Source organism: Mytilus californianus, unplaced genomic scaffold (genome assembly GCF_021869535.1).
Source record: "Mytilus californianus isolate M0D057914Y unplaced genomic scaffold, xbMytCali1.0.p SCAF_4, whole genome shotgun sequence".
NCBI classification, from domain to species: Eukaryota; Metazoa; Mollusca; class Bivalvia; order Mytilida; family Mytilidae; genus Mytilus; species Mytilus californianus.
The window spans coordinates 48,764,745-48,792,603 of NW_026262690.1; the positions used below are offsets into that span (position 1 = coordinate 48,764,745).

Below are 27,859 nucleotides of genomic sequence, written 5' to 3' on the forward strand. Positions count from 1 at the left end.
TCGTCAAAGAAAAAGGCGATTTCAATCAATGTCCAATGTTGGTTATTTGATTATTTTTATCGTTTGTTTGCTGTCTCATTTTGTTAACGTTTCATCAAAGACATCCATTTCTTTATATAAGGTTCTGGTTGAGAGGTTATTTACTCTTCCGAGCGAGTATTCTTATTTTTATAAACATTGTTAGATTGTTAGAAGCTGTTAAACTTAGATTACTTCATTTAATGAATTTAGGACGAGAATATTTATATATGATATGCAGGTTGCTAACTTGTTTATAACGATAAATAGCAAATAGATGCGTACAATAATTATTTGCATTTCCAGGCAAATAGTTTTGATCTGCGTGTTTCATTAAATGGATTTTTTTGCTAGCTCAGTTTTCGACTATTAGTTTTCTTTTATTGTTGAAGGCTTCCAGTAGACACTCCGGTCTTCGGTTAATAAAACTGGCAATCCCAGTCAACTAAGATAGGAGTCGAGCGCATCCGCCTTAAAAGGGTTGAATTTAAACCTTCATGCTTACTGGCTAATTATTACTGTTAGATATATATCCCCTAAAGGAAGGACGGTACCTAAAGATGAATTTATTCATAATTAACATTGACATTGTGTAAAAGAACATCATCATGTTGGTTACTAAAATATCTCTCACTTAATCATACTCGTTACTTTTAAGTCATATATGGTCCTTCTTAACCATACATTCTTAATTTTCTTGCGATAATTTGATAATAAGTACAATTATAAAGTATTTTGCTTTCTAGAATTAATTTATATATCACACAGATCAATAAATGTACCAGTACTTATGCATAACGTGTCTTATTAACAAATAACATAAGATGACGGTAAGAATTTCGTGCAGATTGTATCGTTATTCACCGGGAGAAAAGCTGTAGTAAAAATACTACTCAATGTACAACAAAGTTGTGATAACACATGAAGGAAAACAAAATAAAGGGTCGAATGACATTCTCGTTTTTTTTTTAAATATGAAGCTTATGACATAAATAGGTGACTTACCTTGTCAATGTATAGCAATTCTTGATTGTTTATTACTTCTACTGCATACTCGGAAGTCGGATTAACGCACTTGTTTTCATATTAATTGTGTATGACTTAGTTGGATTGGTGGCCGTGTAGTGGTTCCCCATAAATTGACCTAATTACAAACTAATACATGTAAAGTATGAAAAGTTTCAAAGTCAATAGACCTTGACTGAGGGGGCAAGGCCAAATAATCTCCATGGTAATGAGATGTGCCAATGCTAATAAAACTGCATACCAAATATCATTGACCTACCACTAGTGGTTCACCATGAACTAGACCTAATTACAAACTAATACATTGTTGACGACGCCGGAAACAGCATACCTATGTCTCGCTTTTTGACTCCGTCAAGGCGAGACAAAAACAGTAACAGATAATTATTTGAGACCTCTAAAGAATCACAATAAGGATTTCTTGACGAATCACAATAAAATTTTAACCAATTTGACACTAATGTTAGCCAGAAATGACCGTTTGACGCTTGACCCTCAGATATTCCTTCAGTTGCAGTTTTACAAAAAATGAAAAAGTAATCTCCCATTAGATTCAATGGAAATCTATGTAGCATACTGCCATGCTAAATCATTACAAAATGAGGATTTACCTTTAAGTATTCAAATTATCTGCCCACTTCCAGTAAATGTGAACACCTTTAGCATTTTAGTTTTAGAAAAAAAATCTGAAAATTGTCCAATTAGAGTAAATTAAGGTAAAATTTTCATTTAATCTGAATGAGTTATCTATTCTTTTAACAAACCACAATACATTGTTCATGCTTGGTTTTGTTTGGATTGGCCATGCATGTCTGAGAAGATGAGATGTGATTTCTTGTATTGATCTATGGGAATTTATGCTGCATTATTACAATCATTTATGCCACTCATAGGAGTGACAGTCCAAAGTGGAAGATTTCCCTCTCACAAAAGGAAGCATCGAAAGCTTCATAATCAATGTTATCTTCATGGGGAGGATATAGTGGTATGAATTAAGATTACCTTGATGAACTGTTTAAGATCAGATGGTAGAATAAGTACATGTGGAGTAACAGGAAGTGTTCCAAAAGTATCTAATGCTTCATAATCAATGTTAACTTCTTCTGATGGAGGATAAAGTGGGTAATAGCTGAAATAATAAACATATCAAGATTCTTATTACAGGTCAAGAAAAGAAATGATGTCTAATCTGCGGCAATTCTTAAATTAATTTCAAGGAATATAAATCACATGTAGACAACTGAGGAAATTGTCAATTGAAACATTTCAGGTGTATATGTTTATGTGTTTGTAATGAATTCACATAAACATTCATATAATGCATGTCATCCCCTGCATTTTCACTTCCATAGGTTGACCTGTCATGTAAAGAGGTGGTAAGATAAGGTCTGTTTTAAGGAACTTTACTTGTCAGGTCAACCTATGGAAGTGAAAATGCAGGTCATCATAACCTGTATTGAAAGAATGGATCTGTGAAGAGGTCCAGGGGTATGACAATCTCAGACATACATGTACTCCTCACAACTAAAATGTATACCATATATAGCTGCTGAGGAACAGACCCAATGCTGGAAAATTAACCTGACAACTGGAGTATGAAAATTAGGTCAAAGCCATGTCAAATTTTCAATACACATGTACTCTTCACAAGCAATTGACATACCAAATATTGTTGAAATATCATAAATATGGGTACTGACCTAAACCCCTTTGGTTTTATAAACATGATATGAAGGTATTTTATGATCTATAAACATTGATTTCCCCCCCCCCCCCAAAAATAAAACCAGTCTCATCTTCCTAAACATTACACTGTTGCTAATGACCAGAGGAATACCATATTTTAAGAAATGAGACAAATTGAAAGGGTTTGGTACAAAATAAATAAATGTTACACTATTGATATATAAACTTCACAATATAGTATCATTGTAATTCAGATGTCATATGTTTCAGCTCATCAATGTGAGAAATATTAAAATAAATGGGGAATGTGTCCATGGGACACAGATGATGCCCCTGCTTGCATACAACGTTATAAAGGGACATAACTCAAGAACGGTAAAAGTGACGTTACCCAAATTCGTACTTGATCAGAGTTTTGTGGTAATAAGCATTGTGTATAAGTTTCATAACATTTGGTTGATGCAAACTTAAGTGAGAGAAAGGAAATGAAAAATTCAGCAATTTTTCCATTTGTAAAGGGGCATAACTCTAGAACGGTAAAAGTGACACCACCAAATTCAAACTTGATCTGTGTATTGTGGTAATAATCATTGTTTATAAGATTCATAATGTTTAGTTGAGGCATGCTAAAGTTAGAGAATGGAAGCGAAAAATTCAGCAATTTTTCCATTTGTAAAGGGGCATAACTCTAGAATGGTAAAAGTGACGCCATCAAAATTCAAATTTGATCTGTGTTTTGTGGTAACAAGCATTGTGTATAAGTTTCATAACATTTGGCTGATGCAAACTTAAGTTAGAGAACGGAAATCAATTTCGGGACGTACAGACGGACAAGGGTAAAACTTAATGCCCCCTCCGCTATGGCGAGGGCATAAAATTTATATGAAGATCAAGCCGTTTTTTCCAACAACAAAAAATGTTCTAGGGGAGGAAAAAAATCTAAGATATCTGTCTTTTACTCATTGTATTTCCCTTAATCAGCCGATTAAAAGTGACATTTTCTGACTTTGGGCATATTGAAAATTGATCCAACCAAGTAATAAATGGCACAAATTCTGAAAAAGTTATTGAATTCTTGGATTATACTCCTCTTTAGAGAAGCCCATTTTCCTGCGAGGACAATTTATCCCGCAATGATGGTAAGTCGTGCACTTAAGGACATTTTTTATTTTATTTTTCTGTAGATTTTGCTTTGGTTTTTTTATTACTGTGTATTGTCAAGCTTGGTTACTCATAATTGTTTCTCAGTCACTGAATGTACAATGTTGTTCCATACTGGAGCAGCTGACCCGGTTTGTTTACGTTCAAATTCCAATGGCGTCAAAACCACGTGATGCATTGAATCGTTATACCCAATCAAATTGCTCTATTGTCAATTAGGTGATTTTTTTAGGCTAAGGCAATTATATTATTTATTTGTATGATAGTTCTTTGCAACTGTTTTTAAGGAATTGGGAATTGATTTAACCGGGAACATCATTTATTATTTTTTATTGTTTTCAAAAAGCAACTCAAGACTCACTTATTTCGAACTGCTTTTAAGGATTTCTTGTAGATTTTATATACTTTTAATTGACTGCATTAGTTTTAGACTGTTTTTTTGTATATTTTAGGGTACATGCATTTTTCATTTTTAGTATTTTATTAATTTTTATATGCTTGTTTGATTTTTGTAAGTTGGTGCTTTGTAATTTATGTTTTATGTATTTTTGTATTTTATTTATTTTCAAATGTGAAGTGCTTAGAGTAATTGTTGTTATTATATAATGTGCTGTATAAATATTGTATTTATTATATATTATTATTGCCCACTCACTTACACATTTACCCACTCCACTCGTTCCTGGCTTCTGTGAATCACTCTTGCTACATTTTACAATTTTTTTCTTCTCTTGCTCTCTCTTCCTCTTACACCCCACAGATCCATTCTGGCCTTTCTTACTACTTTTTGCACAGCTTTTATTCACACTACTATCACTTGTTTTCTTCCCAGGATTCTTACTCACATGCTCTTTTACCCTCTCTAACACATCATCCTCCATCACAGTCTTTCCACTAATAACCCTGCTTAACACATTCCTCTTCTTTTTTTCTCCCCTTTTACTCTTTTCATTGCCACTACCTTCTTTACAAAAAAATCACTCTTACTGCCTTCAACTCTTCCAACTACATCTATCATTCTACCACTCACACTCACAACACTTTCATTCTCCTTGTCACTCTCAACTTCCTCTCTATCACTCACAACACTCCTAGCTACCTCCAAACCAATCTCTCCTTCCCTCAGAACACCCACATTATCCGTATCACTCTCAACTTCCTCTCTTTCACTCACCACACTGTCATTCTCATTCTCTCTCACAACTACCGCACTGTTAACAGCTTCTACAGTCTCTAGTACAGTGTTCTCAGGATGGTTTTCAATGTCACTTATAAATGCCTCTGATGGTGTCAGTGGTAAGTCATTGATAATGTCTTTTGTGAACAGAAAAATTCCTGTTTTTCTAAAAGCTGACTGCAAATTACTGGCTGATAAGGCATTTCCGTAAGCTTTGCATGCCATGCTACAAACATCATAACAAGTTAGTGCACATTGTTTTGTTCTGATAGTTCTATGACAAAGGCTGTTGTATATATTTTGCAGAGGACCATAACAACCTACATCCAACGGTTGCAAAAGATGGCTGGTGTGTGCTGGAAGTAACTGTATAACAATGTTATGATGCCTTGCCCATTCAATTGTGCTAACAGCAACATGAGATTTATGTCCATCTAACAATAACATCACATGCCCATTACCTGGAACAAATTTCTTGAAATGATTGCTGAGGAAATCCATGAACAGTTCTGAATTAGACCAACCCGTCTTAGAGACAGTGCCAAATGTTCCTGGTGTAGACCCCTCTAGCAACTGATCATTCATTCTCTGTCCTGGGAAGACAAAGTAAGGGGGTAATGCATTGCCAATTGCATTTCCACACCCCAAGATAGTCACAGTGTCACCCTTTCCAGATGTAACCTCCTGTGATGATGTCTCAACTCCTGACACTACCTTTGATGGGTTGTGGTTGATGGTTACACCCTTCTCATCAACATTGTAAATCAAATGGGGTTTGTCCATTAGATCATATTTCAGTAGGGCTTTCTCGAGTTCATTAAAGTATTTCGCAATGTTCTCCTTGTTGGCAGCTTTTGCTCTTGCAACTTCCAATGCCCTTGGTTTTACAACTTTGAGGTCTGGCCATCTTCCAAGCATTCCATAGAACCAGGTAAGAGTTAGAGGTTTATCATTTTTAGTTTTCTTGTCAAGCATAACTGCATAGTCAGTTGCTATATCCACAACTCCCTGTCGGTTATATCCATATCCAAGTTGAGCCATTTCCTTCAAATGTATCACCAACCGGCTTTCTTCATCTAATGTAAAAAAAGGTGCATTGCCCATAGTACAACACTCAGGATCTACATTTCCAGTTACCCTATCCCTAAGAGTTTGAAATGGTACACCATAAGACTTTGAATCTCTATGGATAGATAGTTTATCAACCATTATTGCTGAATATGCACGTGTTAATGCAGTTGGAGAATAGGTCCTGTATTTGGCTTTCCCTCCTGGTTGATGAACTTGATTGATCTACAAATATAATACAAAAAGTTATTAATTATACTGACCCATTTGTGTTTAAAAAACAGAAAGAAGAAAAATTCAGTAAAACATTTGATATGTATCTAGGTCAAATTTACTTTATAAAACTAAAGAAATTGTTCTTAATGCAATTATTTTTGTTTTTTGAAATATTATCTACCTTGTATTTACGTTTTACAAGCTGTTGTTTCCTATTTCAAGTATTTTATTGTTTGTTTTAATATGCACATTCCACCATTTTTTTTGGTTGTAATTTGTGATTTTCTCATCTCAGTTTGACATATTTTCCAGTAAAATTAATAAAATAATGTAAAGTGCTTGCTATATTGAAAAGACGTAAAAAAACAATTTGGTTGGCCTTACAGGAAATGGATATGAGTTCTGACCTGGAAAAATATGTAAACAAAAAGGTGGATGCCGGGACTGGGTTTGTTTCTCACTATAAATACGATTTTAGACCTGTTGATAATTGTTTACAAAAGAGGTTAAGGAAAATGGCACTTTTATGAAATAATTATATATTTTTAATCATACATACCTTTAGGAATCTCATTTTTTTTAAACGAGTTGATTTCAAGTGAAGCTGATACTTGTACGCTGTGAAATGTGAAAAGTAACGTCAGAGCGGAGTTTATTCACGAGATAAATACAACCAAAACTAGAGGCTCTAAAGAGCCTGTGTCGCTCACCTTGGTCTATGTGCATATTAAACAAAGGACACAGATGGATTCATGACAAAATTGTGTTTTGGTGATGGTGATGTGTTTGTAGATCTTACTTTACTGAACATTCTTGCTGCTTAAAATTATCTCTATCTATAATGAACTTGGCCCAGTAGTTACAGTGGAAAATATTTTGTAAAATTTTACAAAAATTTACAAAACTTATGAAAATTGTAAAAAATTGACTATAAAGGGCAATAACTCCTTAAGGGGTCAATTGACAATTTTGGTCATGTTGACTTATTTGTAGATCTTACTTTGCTGTACATTATTGCTGTTTACAGTTTATCATTATCTATAATCATATTCAAGATAATAACCAAAAGCTGCAAAATTTTCTTAAAATTACCAATTGAGGGGCAGCAACCCAACAACATGTTACCTGATTGGTCTGAAACTTTCAGGGCAGATAGATCTTGACCTAATGAACAATTTTATCCTTGACAGATTTGCTCTAAATGCTTTGGTTTCAGAGATATAAGCCAAAAACTGCATTTTACCCTATGTACTATATTTAGCCATGTCGGCCATCTTGGTTCGCGGGCGGGGTCATCGGACAAATTTTTTAAACTAGATACCCTAATGATGATTGTGGACAAGTTTTGTTAAATTTGTCTTAGTAGTTTCAGAGGAGATTTTTGTAAAAGATTACAAAAATTTACGAAAAATGGTTAAAAATTGACTATAAAGGGCAATAACTCCTTAAGGGGTCAACTGACCATTTTGGTCAAGTTGACTTATTTGTAGATCTTACTTTGCTGAACATTATTGCTGTTAACAGTTTATCTCTATCTATAATAATATTCAAGATAATTACCAAAAACGGCAAAATTTTCTTAAAATTACCAATTCAGGGGCAGCACCCCAACAACGGGTTGTCAGATTCATCTGAAAATTTCAGGGCAGATAGATCTTGACCTGATGAACAATTTTACCCCGTGTCAGATTTGCTCTAAATGCTTTGGTTTCAGAGATATAAGCCAAAATCTATATTTTACCCCTATGTTCTATTTTTAGCCATGGCGGCCATCTTGAATGGTTGGCCGGGTCACCGGACACATTTTTTAAACTAGATACCCCAATGATGATTGTGGCCAAGTTTGGTCAAATTTGGCCCAGTAGTTTCAGAGGAGAAGATTTTTGTAAAAGTTAACGACGACGGACGACGACGACGGACGCCAAGTGATGAGAAAAGCTCACTTGGCCCTTTGGGCCAGGTGAGCTAAAAAGCGAACGAATTGACAATATGACCGATTATAGACTACGGTAGGATACACAAAGTTTTTGCAATAAAATATTAATCATGTGAATATGCATAATAAGTTTCATCTATACACATTTGTAAGCAATTATAAAAGGGGGAAGGCTACAACTTCCAAGTATCGTTGAATTCATTCTATTCATTGTATATAATATCAACTGACTACATTGTATCTTACCTATGTTGTGTGATTAAATGTTGGGCAAGTCTTCCAAGTCTATCTGTAGATGTTGGAGGATTCCTAAAAACAGTTACAAAATATAGATCACAGTTCTGTCAAGTCTTGTTCAGACTTGTATATCATTTTCGGAATTCATAACTTGACAATCTGATTAATTGTTTTTGTATCGAGTAGCAAATATTTCATATTCAAGAAGAGAACCATATTAAAAAATGATTCAATTAAGTTTGAACTGCAAGTTGAACCAGGAAATTGATAAAATATAGCTGTTGTTGAAGTTTTGTCTTGTAAAAGACTTCTCTAGACCACTCACAACTGTTTTAATGGGTTCATAATAATGCCAAAACATGGCACTCTTCAAACACTATGGCATGCTCAACAAGTAAAAAGCTTATTTGAATATTTATTATAGCTGAAACTTACTGCTATTCAATTTTACAATACCCTATTATCATGATTATACAGATTTGAAAAATAACATTTCATTTTACATTGGTTATTTGTTTTCTTTTTTTAATTTAATTTCCATTTATACCCATACCTCTTATTATTCTGATAATACTATCAAAACTTTAGGACAAATAATGCAAAAATTCAACATTAAAAATTGAACTCCCAAGTGGCCAGCAATGAAATTTAACAATTTTTATTCCTAGAAGGGACATTTTTTTTTAATTTTAAACCCATAACAGATTTTGAAAAGAATATTTTGAACAATTGCATAATATGAGATAGATATTGGTGTATACTTTAAATTATGAGTTTTCACTCCTTTCATTAGATTTCTATCATGGAAAATTGTGAAATTAAAAAGAATATCAAGTTTCAATTTAAGGTGGTACCCAACACCTTGACTAATATTAATTTGGCTCGTTTAATTTTCATAAAATTTTGACAAAATGTTTACTTTGACCCTTTGACAAAAATATAAAAATTTCAAAAAATTTGAACCAACCACTTTATCAGAAAAATTTCATTGGTTATATAGCAGTTTGACAAACACTAATTTTGATCATTGAGAAGCTTAATATTTACAACGTGATTAAAACGTTTAGCTGATTTTTACAGAGTTATCTCCCTGTAGTGTTAGGTACCACCTTAAAGAAGTTCTGCTGTTTTTACTTTACCAAGATATTTCCTCAGCTCCAAGATGCATCAATATATCTGTTGATGTTATACCAAATACAATATTGTTGATAGATACTGTACAGGGGTCAGACATCATGTGCATGTGCTAAAAAGACATAATACCTTACAGGTTAATAATTAGGATATGTTAAATTTTCTTGCTCTAATTTCTTAAGGTCTAGACAAGGCAGGGTTTGGGAGTACAACATCTGCTGGCTCTTACATAACAGACAGGACTAGTAGTAACAAGAGTGCACACACTGAAATGTCTCGCCTTCTTTACTAATCATTGATATTATGTTGATAGTCCTAAATATAAAGCTTTATTACAACTGTCACATAAACTTAACATTAACCAAGAAAACTAAACATTGACCAATGAACCATGAAAATGAGGTCAAGGTCAGATGAACCATGCCAAGCAGGCATGTACAGCTAACAATTCTTCCATACAACAAATATAGTTGACCTATTGCTTATAGTTTAAGAAAAACAGACCAAAACACAAAAACTTAACACTGAGCAATGAACTGTGAAAATGAGGTCAAGGTCAAATAAAACCTGCGCGACTGACATGTAGATCATAAAATATTTCCATACAACAAATATAGTTGACCTATTGCTTATAGTTTAAGAAAAACAGACCAAAACACAAAAACTTAACACTGAGCAATGAACTGTGAAAATGAGGTCAAGGTCAAATAAAACCTGCGCGACTGACATGTAGATCATAAAATATTTCCATACACCAAATATAGTTGACCTATTGCATATAGTATAAGAAAAAAAGACCAAAACTCAAAATCTTAACTTTGACCACTGAACCATGAAAATGAGGTCAAGTTCAAATGACACCTGCCAGCTAGACATGTACACCTTACAATCATTCCATACACCAAATATAGTAGACCTATTGCATACAGTATAAGAAAAACAGACCAAAACACAAAAACTTAACTATAACCACTGAACCATGAAAATGAGGTCAAGGTCAGATGACACCTGCCAGTTGGACATGTACACCTTACAGTCCTTCCATACACCGAATATACAAGACATATTGCTTATGGTATCTGAGATATGGACTTGACCACCAAAACTTAACCTTGTTCACTGATCCATGAAATGAGGTCGAGGTCAAGTGAAAACTGTCTGACGGGCATGAGGACCTTGCAAGGTACGCACATACCAAATATAGTTATTTTACTACTTATAATAAGAGAGAATTTAACATTACAAAAAATGTTAATTTTTTTTTCAAGTAGTCACTGAACCATGAAAATGAGGTCAAGGACATTGGACATGTGACTGACGGAAACTTCGTAACATGAGGCATCCATATACAAAGTATGAAGCATCCAGGTCTTCCACCTTCTCAAATACAAAGCTTTTAAGAAGTTAGCTAACGCCGCCGCCGTAGCCGCCGGATCACTATCCCTATGTCGAGCTTTCTGCGACAAAAGTCGCAGGCTCGACAAAAATCATGGACGATTCTTAAAATGCTTTGCTGGTAAATGCCAAATTAATCTTCTCCTGAAATGTGTAGATGTGCAAATTATCACACATTTTTAGTCATATGTTTACTTTATTTGTGGCAAATATTTGTGTCTTCTCATACTTGTGCCATGCAATAGGTTTTGAGATCCAGATGGTCAAAACTATTAAAGATGAAATTTGATCATACATTTCATTCTGACACAAGCATGTTAACTTATCAGCTATATTTGAAACTACAAAGCCAGAAAATTACTTTATAACTTGGGCTGATTTTAACAACTGTCAGTCATGATTACAATAAAGGTCAAAATTGCCTATTTGTTACATAGAAACTAAATATATTCATCTTTTCTTTTTTTTTTTTAATCTCTGATGAATGCATTTCTCTGGAGATTTACATTACCTTAAAATCTGGTATCTTGACATCAAATGGAGGTTGAGGATACACATAATCATGATGTACATCTCTGTATGATGGCACAACAATCACTTGGCATTCAACACTGCAAAGCATACAATACCTTATAGCAGGTTAATATTAGAAACTTTATAGTCTTGATACAAAAGACAGTCCATATTTATCATTTTAAAATTAGAGAATGTTTTGCACTAATAGAGGCAAATCTGGCAAGTGTTTTGCTCTTTCAACATATTCTACTTAATGCAAATTAATTTTGTTGAGTGTAATTCAGTGAATGCAGCCTGAATAGCACATTATAAATGCCCTTTAAAAGTACCATTATCATTTTGGTTTGAATGGGTGTTTATATTGTTCATGCTTCAGTTGTCTTTACATATGCCGTTATATTAGTGATCATTAAATCTTTGTTTTATTTAAGTTCTTTTAGTTGTAATTCTATGAATTTTCAATATTCTGATTTTCCTTTTTATCATTTACTCGTCTAGTAACTAAATGATACACATTTTAACCATTAGGTTACCTTTTTGTTATAGTTCCAATGAATTTTAACTGCTCATTAAAAATCGTGTCATAACTCATTTTACAATTTCCTTTCTGAAAATAATAGAATCATGCAAAAAATTAAAATATTTAAATAAATAAAATATAAATTTTTATTAAGTGTTCATAATTATCAAGATTTGATATGTTATCCTCACAGATTTAATTTTGGTGTTCAAAACCTATTTCTCAAAGGCAATTAGGTTGATATCAATTTACTGAAACTGGCAAAAAAGACCAACAACACATACATGTAAAAGTAACAAATTACTAAAGAACTGTACAAAGTATGGTGCAAGTTTTCAAGTGTATTTTGTAAGCTTTATGAATAAATTGAGGCCCTGAATACACAAAGATGGAAGTAAGTTAAATTGCTTTCAGTATTACAAAATAAGCAGCTGTGCTAAGAGTGCATTATATTCCAGTTTTGTGCATATGGAAATTGATGTCAGAATAAATATATAAAAACAGTTGAATTACACAGGTAAAAAGTACTTTACGACCCTGATTTCTGTGAAATGTTACTTGTAAGGAACATGACTTACTTCTATAACTTCATTCTTCATGTCAACAAATGGACCCAGCTGAAATTAATTAAATCAATATCAAATATAACATTTTATAATGGTCACAGTAATTTACATTCTTTAGTATCCATTGGCAATCATACAGAACCTCCTTATTTATATATAAACATATCTTCTAATTTATACACTCAAGCATTTTCTAGTTGGAAGCACAAAAGTTGAGAACAATTTTAATTAAGTCAATTGTTATTGATCAAAAGGCTCATGCACAATTAATAATATATCAAACCTAACATGACTAAAAATTAGTGTGTTTATATCTCTTTTTAAAAACTTGGTGAGAGCATTTATTGGTTTAAAGCTTTGAAAAGTTCTAATATAAAATCCAAGGAAACTAGTTAATATCTTGACATGTTTTCAGTAAGATAATGGCTCAAAATGTGTTTGATATTGATTGATTGATTGATGTTTAAAGCCACTTTCAACACTATTGTGCTATTTCGTGGCGGTCAGTTTTTATTGGTGGAGGAAGCCAGAGTGCCCAGAGAGAACCACCCACCTTCGGTAGGAAAACAATCCACTTGGCCACTGAGGCCCCTAGGTTTGACATTGAGAAATAAGTTCTTACCAGAATACAGACATCTGGTTTATCTCTAGTTATGTTCTTGGTAAGATCATTTAATGGTTCATATGATAAATTGTCTGATGTGGAGAATGGACCTGCTGCAATCAGTACACTGAGTTTCTCTGATCCTGAAAAAGAGAAAATAATCAGGTGCATGTTCCTAGGATATCTTTCTAGATTATATATAACAAAACAGCTACACGATTTTAAGTAATTGCATAGTGACTTTAGTCATTGATAAACCTTATATGTTTCATAACATTTGGTTGAGGCAAACTAAAATAAAGGAACTGAAACTAATTTTGGGATGTACATATGTACAGACATAGACGGACAAGGGTAACGTTAATGCCCCCTCCCCTTCGGCAAGGGCATCAAAAATAAACCTCAGTCCTTTAAGTTCCTTTCTTGGATTGACATGAAAGTATCTACAAATAATATTCCAGAGGCTAAATGTTTCTAATTATTATGATTTACTAATTCTAAACTTTATAAGTGTTACATTCTCTTGAATCTGACAAGAATATTATCAAGCCTGAATATCTTTAATATTAATTCACAAAAATTAAAGATCAAAAGAACTGATTTGTTCAAAATTAAAATGTTATAAGCAAAAAAACAAATGATAACTATAAATATTTTTTCCTAATAGCCTTATCATAATGACCAGTTCAGACAAATTACACAGGTCCTTCATTTTCCCCCTAATATTGTCCGATAGATCAGATTTTCAGGAATTGGGATCACTGGATCAACATTGATCTAGATCAATCAATGATGCCTTACTTATTATTTCATTTTAGGGAAGAAATATCAACAATATTGTTTATTCAACTAGCCTTTTGAGAAAATTAAGTATGAAACACATGTAAACTCAAAGTACAAAGAAAACCATTACAGTGGACAAAAGGTTATGTTAATTTACTATGGGGGACCAAACTCATAAAGGGATATACGAACTAGCCCTAATCCTAAAACCTTCCCTAACCCTGAAGTACAGATTAACTAGAGTAATTGTAAGCCAAGGTAATAGTTATTTTGTCACACCACTGTTTGATATTTCTCCTTTTTATACTTAGTAACAAACTTAGTCTAAAATGGTTAACCTGCTTCTTGAATGAAAAATTGCATAATATAATGAAATTATTCAAGAAGTAATGAAGAAATTTTTTAGAACAAGAATGTGTCCATAGTACACGGATGCTCAAATTGCACTATCATTTTCTATGTTCAGTGGACCGTGAAATTGGGGTCAAAACTCTAATTTGGCATTAAAATTAGAAAGATCATATCATAGGGAACATGTGTACTAAGTTTCAAGTTGTTGGGACTTCAACTTCATCAAAAACTTTAACCTGAAGCAGGACAGACGGAAGGACAAACGGACGCACAGACCAAAAAACATAATGCCCCTAGGTGGAGCATAAAAAACTGATTTTCTCCTTTTAATTTAATCAACTGATATGCAAAACTTCAGAATCTCTCGCAGAGTCATAAGCACAGAACTGATTGAAGAGATTTTATCTTTACATGTCAGTGAAAACTCCCAAGTTTTTAGTTAAACTGGTATTTTAGCAATAAAATGGCCAAATTGGTTGTATTTAAAAGTGATGATAATGTGCAAAATTAAATGTCAGTTGTAATGTTTAACTTAAAAATTTAATTGAATTTTCTGATTCAATTACCAAAATAATTTAAATTGTGGACCTTAATTGAGCAATTTTACAAGTTCTCATTGTTATATTCATGAACACATACACAGTATGTGTTACCATGCATATTTCAGAGTAAAGTAAATAAATTGTATCTGAAAGTGAGTTTCCCAAATTGTTCTTTTTTGCAGAAAATCACTTCTCAATGTTTAGAGAGGTTATACAATCCCCCCCCGCAAAATTCTAAATGCAGAGCAAAAATAACCAGCAATTATCATTATTATTTTGTAACCCCTATTCATTGGTGACTTTGCACTATTATTATAATTAAGAGTTTGAAGTTCTGATATAATTTTAATACAACATCATCATAAACAAAACCAGGAACAACAGGCAATTGGACATTCATTGTCATGTCAACAATTATCTCTCCTGAAACTGAATCTGCACCACTAAACAATCACTTCCAGTTGTTCCTCTGAATATAACTTACCTGGTTCAGTTTTGACTTTGATTTCTGGAAGACTTTGTGCAACACCCTAAACAGAAAATAAATATGTTGTTCTTAATATTCATCATTTTAGTAATTAGTGACTGAAATCAAATCAAATTTATAAAGTATTCAATTTCTTCAGTTTCAATATGGCTATGAAGATTTAAAAACTTGGCAACTATTTATATAGCAAAGATTTAATTACTTGTGGACAAACCTTATTATGTTTAAAATTAGTTGACAAATTCATACTGCAATATATAATCATCTAAAAAAAAATTGAATTAATATTTACCTCATATAATTTATTGACTACCAACTTCTGCCCTGTATTATTGATACCATCCATGGCCACCAACTGTAAACATCAATATATATATTGAGAAATTTGTGTATTAAAGTTGTTTTTGGTTTTTTTTTTCCATTTATACATTTTTCAACAAATAGAATAACATATCAAACATACATACAACAAAGACAAACAATACATTCCCATACAACCACACTGTTGGAAAGTCATACATACAACAAAGACAAACAATACATTCTCATACAACCACACTGTTGGAAAGTCATACATACAACAAAGACAAACAATACATTCCCATACAACCACACTGTTGGAAAGTCATACATACAACAAAGACAAACAATACATTCCCATACAACCACACTGTTGGAAAGTCAAACATACAACAAAGACAAACAATACATTCTCATACAACCACACTGTTGGAAAGTCATACATACAACAAAGACAAACAATACATTCTCATACAACACTGTTGGAAAGTCATACATACAACAAAGACAAACAATACATTCTCATACAACCACACTGTTGGAAAGTCATACATACAACAAAGACAAACAATACAATCTCATACAACCACACAGTTGGAAAGTCATACATACAACAAAGACAAACAATACATTCTCATACAACCACACTGTTGGAAAGTCATACATACAACAAAGACAAACAATACATTCTCATACAACCACACTATTGGAAAGTCATACATACAACAAAGACAAACAATACATTCTCATACAACCACACTGTTGGAAAGTCATACATACAACAAAGACAAACAATACATTCTCATACAACAACACTGTTGGAAAGTCATACATACAACAAAGACAAACAATACATTCTCATACAACCACACTGTTGGAAAGTCATACATACAACAAAGACAAACAATACAATCTCATACAACCACACAGTTGGAAAGTCATACATACAACAAAGACAAACAATACATTCTCATACAACCACACTGTTGGAAAGTCATACATACAACAAAGACAAACAATACATTCCCATACAACCACACTGTTGGAAAGTCATACATACAACAAAGACAAACAATACATTCTCATACAACCATACTGTTGGAAAGTCATACATACAACAAAGACAAACAATACATTCCCATACAACCACATTGTTGGAAAGTCATACATACAACAAAGACAAACATTACATTATCATACAACCACACTGTTGGAAAGTCATACATACAACAAAGACAAACAATACATTCTCATACAACCACACTGTTGGAAAGTCATACATACAACAAAGACAAACAATACAATCTCATACAACCACACTGTTGGAAAGTCATACATACAACAAAGACAAACAATACATTCTCATACAACCACACTGTTGGAAAGTCACTTATATATTAGAGAGTAGATTTCAGAAAAGTATTAAAATATAATTTTGTGTAGAGTCTATATTAAAAGTTGTTAATGTTACGCAGAATTTTCCTACCAACAGACACTATCAGACAAAATTCTTGAAATTCAATTTCTAGTTACAGATACTATTGTAAGATGTATAAAAAAAATTACAGCAATAGATTTTGCTATACAAGATTTTTGAAAAACATTCAATCAATAGGCAAATGCTATTTGATTGAAAGACAAAATGTATTTTACATAGTGTTGTAAATCATAACTGAATCTTGACAATTTGATTCCTACTGAGATGTTAATGTGCATTCAAAATTACAATATTTCAAGCCAAAAACCAAATTGATAAAGTTTCAAACAAAGCAACAACATAACAAAATGTGCTAATGCACAGTTTTGAAAAAGTACCAGATATTTGATTTTGAACTTGAGCAACTAAATTATGACATCTCATTATAAAAATTTGCATCTTGGATACCTGAAAGAATTACTAGACAGTTTTAATAAAGGAATTATGTACAGAATTTTCAGACATAAGCAATACAATTAAACCATTTTTTATCCAATGGAATTTTTTTGGTTGTTAACTTACCTGTCCAGGAAATAAAGAAAATTGTTTGAGTTCTGCCAGATCTAATGGTATACACTTTCCCATTGAAGTATCTCTAGAACCTTCTAAAAGCACAGATTTGGCATTCATCTTACCATTAGCATCACAGCATATTCTACCTGCTACAGTTACTGGTTCCTACAAATATACATTTATATGTTCAAAATTGTGAACTTAACACCGGAGTGGCATAGTCATATAGTTATTATAAACATCCTTTATTAAATAATAGCACAGTTGTCCAAACCTTTATTTGCTGCAACTGCATTTGAGTTACTTATGCTGCATATTGAGTTACTTTTGTTGCTTATTGAGTTACTTATGCTGCATATTGAGTTACGTTTGTTGCTTATTCAGTTACTTTTGCTGCATATTGAGTTACTTTTGCTGCTTATTGGGTAATGATTTGCTACAGATCCTTTTAAATTTACAGAATTTCATGAAAATTGTACTGGGTTTAGACATTTTTGTCGTACCTTTATTTCCCATTTATCTGCACAGTGTCATGGAAAGCTGTTTTAATTGAGTAGTAAAACAGAATGAATTAGATAAATTATGGATATTAGTAATAAACTGTTAACACAGAGATTTGTCTCGCCTTTTTGTAATTTTGATAATGCAAATGATGAAATCAAAATAGCAATACTTTAACATGTAAGTTATGCAAATATATTATATGAAGGTACATGGCTAAACAATCTCCAAGGAAATGATAGATGCAAATGCTAATACAACTGCATACCAAATACCATTGACTTATCATAAGGGCTGTTCCAGAATTAAATGTATGGGAGGGTCGGACGGCAGTGCTATTAAATTTGCATGCCTGGTGGGTGCAAAATCATTTTGAAATTATCCATGGTGGGTCATAAATTGAATTCAATTTTGTACATGGTGGGGTTTCTCCTTCATTAATATTAATTTAAACATTTGAAATAATGTTTTATGATGGTGTTACTAAAAATAAATAAAATTAGAAGCTGTTGTCGCGATGTTTGCATGCAAGACTTGATCATTTCGGAGATTTTCTGTCTACTGGAAGTGTAATCGTCTTCGAGTTATCTCCCATGGCCCACTTCTGCCAGCATGGACATTGCCCTCCCCCTTCCTTAGTCCCCTGATGTTGCCAAGTGGAATTTCGAGGATTTTAAAAATGGTTATCAAGTGAACCTGCCCTAGAAAACCATAAAGATGTAGCCATAGGCAAAAAGAAAATTGTTCATAGGTTTGAACAAGTGTTCTGATGAATATTTTCTTGGGTAAAAATGACTTGTAAAATAGGGGGGATGAGATGTAACGGTTAATCAACAAAAAAGGTCTGGGCTATCAGAAATAATTTAAATATCAAAATTAACTTCCAGGTATGTATTCTTTTATTATTTTTTTTTACATGGTTTTTAAAATTACCTATCTTTTGCAGAGAGATAAAGTTCTTTAAGGATAAGGAGAGCTTCACCCCCAATCTCTTTGCCTGTTTTCTTCCTTTCCCCTCTCTTGGAAGGCCTAAGTAGAATGGTGAAGAATTTGAAAGCACTTTCACTAGGAGAACCCCTGTCAATTTTTTTTTTAAAGAGGGTGGGTTGAATTTTTAAAAAAAATCTAGGGAACACACTGCCCATTTAAATTTTTTTTATCATGGGATACCCAGGACCAAAATTAAATCATTTTCCCAGTAGTATAATAGGTGAACCCAAATAATATAACCTTTCTCATACTTTTTTTGTTTGTTGGCCAGACCAAATTGACTTTACTTTTTCCATCCTGCTCCCTCCCTCCTAAATTTTAGAGGAGAAAAGAAAGACAATTATAATACTGCCATTCTATGTTTCCATGCTTCATTTCTATGCTGGAGTAGTTACAGATTTAAATCAAAGCATCATGGATGTTGTGATTCAGCCAATTTTGTAGCTAGTCTGACATTTTTTCTGACCATACTTTCAATAATTGTTTTGTTACCTTCATTTCCATAATCTCACTGTAAAATTTCTATTCTATTGCCAAATTATTAAAAGATGGAGAATTTTGCAATATTGATGCAAATTATTTTGGTATTTCAATTGAAGAAACTGTCAAATTTTTTTGTTTACATCTTTTTTTTTAGATTTTAGATTGCTCAGGTAAGAGTTATGCAATTGTGTTTATTGCTTCAACCAAATTACTGATAATTGTAACTTAAATAGACCTTAATTACTTACTCATGTCAGATGACACTGATTTTACAACTATTGAGGTCAAGATTTTGTGTGCAGTTAGATGTGTAATAAATTGAATACACAAATTCTTGACCTCAATACCAGTATGATTATCAACTGTCATGATATATTAATATAACTGCAGTCAATTAAGACTGTATTTGGAGTTTAATCCAATTAATACTTACACCTTTGAGTGTAATTGTTTGAAAATCGTGGCAACTGTCCATCATACTGGTATTGTATCAATAATCGCATTTGCCTAATTCAAGAATGGGAATAATAGCATTTCAAAAAAGTGTGGGAATCAACTCTGATATCAATACACATCTTGAACCAAATTGAATTCAATGGCTTACAGGAACATAAGATAATGATAAAACACTTTCATTATTCTTATCAACTGCTTAAATTTGATAAATCACATTTTCCACATTAATTAATAAATGGCAATTTAATATAAATTTTGATTTACAAAGGAACTATATGCAAGTGTATATCTAAAATAAAGAAGTTGTTTGCCCAACTTTTTCTTAATTTAAGGACAAATAACATATCAAAAGTTGGCAGTTGATGATTGAAATGGTGTATAAAGTTTCTGCAAGTCATTGAAACACTAATTATTTCCATGACATGTCTTCAACTTAGAATTTTGCACTGTCTCCAAAATCCAGAGTGATCATATATATCCAGCATGGCTGAATCTAAAATCAGGACTGCTTGCTTTATGGCCATAAAAACTCACAATATGATTACTCAAAAATAAAAATGAACCAATCAAACTAGAATTTATCAATTTACATGTATGCTCTGAACAAGAACTCTTTACCAACACAGAAAAAGTTTTATGACGGAGAGACCAAACATTGCAAACATTTAAACAAAAAAAAAACAGATAGACTACAGTTTATGCAAGCAGGACGCCCGTGAAAAACTGATAGAGATATATTTTGCTCCTGTTGGTTAGCATATCTTACCCTGCATGCAGGAAACTTTATTAGATATCAGTAGTAAGTTTTACCTTTGTATATAATCCATCAGATTAAATAAAACTCGCAGTAATTGCAACATTTAAGAATTAAACATTTTTTTATTTAATTTTATGCATGGTGGTTATATTTTCCACTTTTATTTTGTGCATGGTGGGGGTAGAAGTAATTAAAATTAATGAATGGTAGGTGCAAAAAAAAAGTGCCTTCCGACCCCCCCATACATTTAATTCTGGGACAGCCCTAAGTCGTTCCCTTTAAACAAACCTAAACACAAACATTAACTTGTAAACTATGTAAAAGTTTCAAAGTCAACGAAACATGATGAGGGGGTGGGTTATATAATCTCCATGGAAACAAGAGTTAGACTTGCAAATGCCAATAAATTTGCATACTAAATATCATTGAATTTACATTAGCAGTTCATCTTATAATGATCTAATCACAAAATAATCATGCCAATACATGTAAACTATGCAAAAGTTTCAAAGTCAATAGACCATGACTGAAGGGGCAGGGCCAAATAATCTCCATGGAAATGAGATTTGCTAATGCTAATACAACTAAATACCAAATATTATTGACCTACCACTAGTGGTTCACCATAAACTAGACCTAATCATAAACTAATACATTGTTGTTGACGCAGACGCCGTAAACAGCATACCTATGTCTTGCTTTTTTACTTCAAGGCGAGACAAAAACCTGTACATTGTTTCATCCTGGTCATTATTGTATAAAGTGACTAGAGATTCAACCATACACATGTACTTGTAGTGTAGTGGTGATAAGTGAATTGTAAGTCGAGAACTGCTACCTATATAATTCAATCACCAACAAAATATCAAATACTTATTTATTTATATAACAAATAAATTCTTATCACAGTACATAATGAAGATAGCACATAGAATCCTCTAGAAAATAACATTCATACAAATATTCATACCTGCATTGGCACAGCCACATGTGACAGCTCTTCAATTTTGTAATGACTTTGCAGTTTCTCTGCCATGTAATCTACAGTATCATTCAAAACTGAAAAATAATTTTTATAGTAAAATAATTCTCCTGTCAATTGCTTTTCTAACAGTATTGACCATTGATGAAGATACTAATTCTGTCAATGAAAAAGATAGTAAGTTTTCAAATTATATGTCTACTAGTCAAGATCTATTATTGTTGCTTGCCATTTTGTAAATTAGCAAGCATGAAACATAAATATGGTATCTCTGCTTATAATTTAGGAAACAATTTTTTTTGTTTTTCATAAAAAGTCGGTATTCTATTATTCAATCTTGACAGTCAAAACCTAAAAAACATTTTTTTCTCTCTTTTCATTTTTGAAAACAACATGAAATGATATACATTATTTTTTTTTCACATAATGACAGATTTGATGTACATGAAAATAAATCAGTCACTTGTCTATGGAGCTTAATCTAAATCAGTATACTAACAACATATTATTGGTTTGAAAATATTTTCCAAACATTTCCTGTTGAAGAATTTTATAGACAAAATCTGTCTATTTGATGGTATTGGGTACTTGACCAGTATTAACAATTCTCCGAACCAACCAGGAGTACAAATATATTTTCTGAAAACATCACTTCATCATTTGTTTTTACATTCAGATATGTGGCTTTCACTTTTGAGAATGAGGAATCTTAACTGTAGGAAAGACATTAAGATAAGCATCTGTAATGACTTTAAAAATACTTTAACATCGACATGATAGAATCGTTTCAATTTCAATGATCTATTTTTTTCTTATCATTTCCTAAAACTGAACAGTAAATTTCTACAAATCATTAAACAATATTCCATACCATGAGCTTTTTCTACCAATTTCTGGAACATGTACTTGAAACTTGTAGTCAACTTGTATTCCTCGTCATACAACTGTATAGAACTGGTTTGTTGTCCATGACCTTGCCATTTTGTGTTGTCAGTAACACCGAAATGGGCAACCACATGCCCAGCATTGGTCCTAGAACTAAACTTCATTGATGGGGTCACACTAAAATAGACACAAAGATTGATTGATTGTTGGTGTTTTACGCCACTTTCAGCACTATTGGCTGTATTGTGGCAGTGAGTTTCTATTGGTTCCCAGAGAGAGCCATGACCTTCGGCAGAAAAACTGACAATCCTAGTCAAATAAGATTGGAGTCAAACACACCTGCAAAATGAGTTATACTGAAATGGGCAACCACCTCCCCAGCATTAGTCCCAGAACCAAATTTTCCTTGATGGTGTCACACTAAAATAGAGAGAGAGAGACAAGTACACAACTTAATTTAAAATAAACATTTCTAAAACTCTGTTCTGTCATTTGTGTATATGTTTACTTAGTTGTCCTGGTGTTGATCCTTTTGTCCAGTTATTGATTAGAGAATTGGGAATTTCTACATCTTTCTACCTTTTGTCCTGTTATCTTACTGGTTTTCTATAAATATTGAAATCAACTTTAAGTACATGCTTTTAACTAAATACATGATACCTTGCATTACCGTAGAAAGGCTTTTATAGTTAGCACTGGTACATAGTCCGCACCCCCTTCTCCCCACGAAATTTTAGGTAAAAGAACTTTTTGTAACTGTTAGAAAAGGTCTAATGAAACTCCGGTAATTTCAAATCCTGTGCGGTCGTTTGCGGTATTTTCTTGGAAAAACCTGTTTTCCATCATCGAACAGAAGCTGAAACTGCTTGTAAATGATTCTAAAACGCTTCATGATTGTTAAAATAAGTTTAATTCACTTAAAAAACAATTTAGAAACTTGTGTATGTTTAAACAGGAAGTTTAAAAAGCATGTGTAAAAGAAGAAATTAACCGGAGAGTCGAAATCCGTACATAACAGATATCACTATAATACGACTTTGAAAGTAAAACAGTTCCATCCTTTTGTAAAACAGTCTTTAATACATCTATCACATTAATGTTTGAAGGGTCTTAAGCTAATACAAACCATATTAGTCAGTATGAAACACCAAAATGGAACGAACAATAACCGATTACATTTTGTAGTTTACAAATTCTAAGCTGGTTTACGGTTGTCTTTTTCACTATGTTTGTATCGTTTCAATCAAGCAGATACCAGTTTATTTCAACCAATGCATTGAAAAGAAACGAGAAATTTGTAATGAAAGGTTTAGTTTTATATTTATCAGTATTAATTTGATATTGAATAGAAATAACTTATTAATATGGATGAGTTAATATTATTAGTTTGAAAAATGATAAGAGCGCCCTCTACAATATAAATAACAAAGATGGCGGAACGTAAACTAACCACCTCGCCCGCGAAATTGAAATTTTTCTCTTATTTCTTGCTTATTGTACTCTATAGTCCGCACCCCGTCTGGAAGGTCCAATTTTGGAGAATAAAACCGCGGACTATACAAGCCTTTCTACGGTAATTCCTATTTAAAGAATAATGTTGTGTTCAGCATTAAACAATATGTACACCTGTAGCCTTTATCATTCTGAATCTTAAATTATATAATTCCAGAAAAAAGACCTCTGGTATGAGTTTTTGTACATGTTTAACATAAATTACCCAGCTGGAGAAAAACTGGCAGGAGAAAATGGAACCATGGGACTTCTGACATTATTTGTAAATCTTTTCAGAGGAGGATTGTCTGGAGTTAACTGTCGTTTTTGTTGGTTAGTGCCTTTCTGCAAAAAATATAAAATCAACATTTTCAATCAAAATATATAACAGAAACAAAGTGAAATGTTTTGTCATCAGGAAAAATATTTTAAAAAAAATACTTGTTAACCACTTTGTTTAAAATCAAATCATGATCTGCAATTTCAAAAATCAGGTAACAAAAAGTCATATTTGTGTGTTTATATCATCAGAAAAAGAGAACACAACACAAATACAGTCGAACCTCGTTGTGTCGAACTCGGTTGTGTCGAAAATCCGGATGAGTCGAAGTAATTTCTTGGTCCTGGTAAAATTCCCATTTGATCAATGCATAATTACCTCTGATGAGTCGAACTCGGTTAATTCGAATACTCGGTTAAGTCGAGTAAATTTATAGTCCCGTCGAAGTAAACTTAATGTAAATTGACCCAGATGTCTCGAAGTTCAAAAGGAATAATTTTCGAAAGATGCAGACCTAATGATAAAAATTCATATCGGATGTATTTTTTATGTAACCTAATCATTTTCAAAAGAGATTAAAGCTGAGTAAACATATTTGTTTGTATAACAGTTAAAATGACATGTTTATGGTGACCGATAATTAACACCTTTGTTGATCGTTCAAGCGGAATGTTAGTGTGTTGAACATTTTTCACCCGAGATAAAAACGAAACGAATTTAAATGACCCAAGCCGAGATTAAATGAATCTTTAGATTTAAAACTCATTAATTACAATAAAAAAAAGGATTAGGACAATTATAATATATTCATGAAAATTTAATGTAAAGCAGACGACCTCATCAGTGACCATTCAGAACTGATTTTGTACCGCGAGTGATTTCATAATTTATAGTGACTGACCTTTGTAAATATTTGTGTAGATTATCGATTTTATTTGTGCATAATTTGTATCTGTACTTTTGTGTTTAATTATTACGAAGGACCAAAAATGGAGATTGAATACACAATCATAAAGTGTCATATCGAAAAAAGGCACACTGTTCATTGTATCTAGTTTACACAAATCTCATACCGTATTTCATGCATTCAAAATTTTTCTGACGACTCACTTGACCTCGGATGAGTCGAACCTCAGATGAGTCGAATACTTTGGTCCGGTCCCTTCGACTTCGACACAACGAGGTCGACTGTATTACAAAATAAACCTATGACAATTCTGCTTCTTTTGATATCAAATTGATTAAAATCTTTCCAAAATGTCAGACCTCTTTTTGAATAATATATAGTTTAATATAAATCAAATAACAAAACACTGTAATTGATGAATACTTATTGCACAACTCTATACATGAAGGTGGTTTTATTTTCTGTACTAATTGTAGAACATGTAGATACATTGAGCAAAAGCATCACCAATTTTTTTTTTCACGAGTGAATATTGTCTCATGACGGAAGATTTCTTATAATTTTTCAGCATGTTCAATTGTAACAGTCATGATTTATGTAATATGTCATTTTAATGATATGTATAACTGTTTTTCTAATGCTGTATTACCTGTTAACAGAAAATACACAAACTTATACAAAAACAAAAATTTAACCTTAAATTATTCCGTCTTTTAAGGAACATATAACTTAGAACATCTCCATTAATAGCTACTTTTTTAAAGTTAAATATACAATAAAATTTGGATTTATTAAATTAGTAAGATATCAAATGTTATTTTAGGTTTCATTTTAACCATTATTAATAATAATTCAATATCAAACATATTTATGTATTTCAATTACCTTTGATGATGGAGTTGTAGAATACGCATTGTAAAGGTTCTCTGCTTCATTTTCGTCCATACTGATCTTTTGTCAAGGTCATGTGCACAATACAATATCAGTTTACACATATACATTTAAAAAAACTATAGTTTATCATTATTTGTAGGATACGAATTTACTTGGATTTTGTGGGTACATGTAAACAAATTACAAATTTTCCATTTGGTGCAAATTCAGCTGAATTCACCAAAGTGTAAATATGTCTTTTCTTTTTTGTTTTCGTGTTGATTATGGATTTCCTCCCCAGTCACTTTTTGTATTTTTTTCAAATAGTACACAGTGACAGTGAACAATAAGATCATGTGCACATCTTGGTTTCAGGATTTCATGTTTTACTACTGCTCTTTTTCTACTTTTCTCACTTCTTAATATATATTTAAGAAAATTGATACTTGCAATCTCATCCAACTAAGTATTCTTTCAATTTTCAAAGTCAGCAGACAGCTGTTAAATATGCCCTAAATGTCTTGACCAAAGTTAAAGCTGTTTTATAGTGTATAATGTCATTAATGATAAGGATACCCTCCTTGTATAGTGTTAATATCATAGTATTCTTGTTTAATTGTATTTGTTCTAGCTGGAGTCTTGGGTGTCTTTGATCCTTTCTTGGTAAGTCTCTGAAAAAAACAAAAGAGTTCAATATACACATTTAAATATTCTTATTGCAATAAATATGTTCTAATGTCTACATTTTTGGATTAAAAAGAAATTTACTCTTTAAACCATTGATCAAATTTTTCCAATAAACTTTTAATCCCCCAAAAAAGTATGGTAAGTACTAGTTAAGAGAGACTTGATCCAAAAGATATATTCCAACTTATATCTATAATGTCCTCATATAAGTTTCGGAGATAACCATCCAAGGCCTGACACATGACCGAGGTTGATAAAAGAGTGAACTATCTAGAACAGATGTACATGTATGCTGTAGAAGAACCTTGGGACAATCTTCTTAAAGATTTTTTTTTAAGTTCTGATGTATGAAATTTAAATACAAATTTATGATCATTTTTTGTATTGTTTCTTTCCCTTTCAGAAATTTGAAAAAAAAATTGTCAGTGGTGAACTCTATTGGAATTTCCAGAAAATAAACCTAGAACAGATAAGGGGATATCACATATAAACAATGAATGAAATATCTGACTTTTATGCAAAGTGATTTACATTTTCAATGTTTTGAATAATTTATATTATTTTAATGTACAAAATGAATTCTCACTTCTCTGTCTAATTGGTCCAGAGCATCTAATGTCATCTGTACACCTTTGTGTGTGCTGGCAAATGCTACCCATTCTGTAACTATCTTTTCTGCACCAAAATTGTACTGTACACAAAGTTCTTGTACTGAAATAAGATAGAAAACTATTTCATTTAAAATGTATATAAATTCAAACATAAAGTGCTATGTTAAATATTTTTCAAGAAGTTTTATAAGAAAATTTGTAAGGGTTACGCGGAACCCAGTGTCTCGCCTACTTTTGCTGTTA

At 32.2% G+C, this 27,859-nt stretch overlaps 2 protein-coding genes across 2 annotated transcripts in view; both read right to left on the reverse strand.

Moving 5' to 3' along the window:
- LOC127738175 (DNA polymerase alpha subunit B-like) overlaps positions 1-27,859 on the reverse strand; it is a 39,092-nt gene that overhangs the window by 1,681 nt on the left and 9,552 nt on the right. Inside the window, exons 2-17 of the mRNA XM_052249325.1 lie at positions 27,592-27,716; positions 26,895-26,989; positions 26,331-26,391; positions 24,485-24,603; positions 22,754-22,944; positions 21,871-21,959; positions 17,723-17,878; positions 15,716-15,778; positions 15,421-15,466; positions 13,279-13,403; positions 12,669-12,707; positions 12,104-12,177; positions 11,566-11,665; positions 9,665-9,771; positions 8,535-8,597; positions 2,047-2,173 (exon numbers count right to left, since the gene is read on the reverse strand). Of these exons, the coding sequence (XP_052105285.1) occupies positions 2,047-2,173; positions 8,535-8,597; positions 9,665-9,771; positions 11,566-11,665; positions 12,104-12,177; positions 12,669-12,707; positions 13,279-13,403; positions 15,421-15,466; positions 15,716-15,778; positions 17,723-17,878; positions 21,871-21,959; positions 22,754-22,944; positions 24,485-24,603; positions 26,331-26,391; positions 26,895-26,989; positions 27,592-27,716 (1,580 nt within the window). The remainder of the gene's footprint in view (positions 1-2,046; positions 2,174-8,534; positions 8,598-9,664; positions 9,772-11,565; positions 11,666-12,103; positions 12,178-12,668; positions 12,708-13,278; positions 13,404-15,420; positions 15,467-15,715; positions 15,779-17,722; positions 17,879-21,870; positions 21,960-22,753; positions 22,945-24,484; positions 24,604-26,330; positions 26,392-26,894; positions 26,990-27,591; positions 27,717-27,859) is intronic.
- LOC127738179 (uncharacterized) lies at positions 4,288-6,922 on the reverse strand. Its single transcript, XM_052249331.1, has one exon. It carries the CDS (start codon positions 6,275-6,277, stop codon positions 4,799-4,801), a length of 1,479 nt encoding a protein of 492 aa, XP_052105291.1. The 5' UTR covers positions 6,278-6,922; the 3' UTR covers positions 4,288-4,798.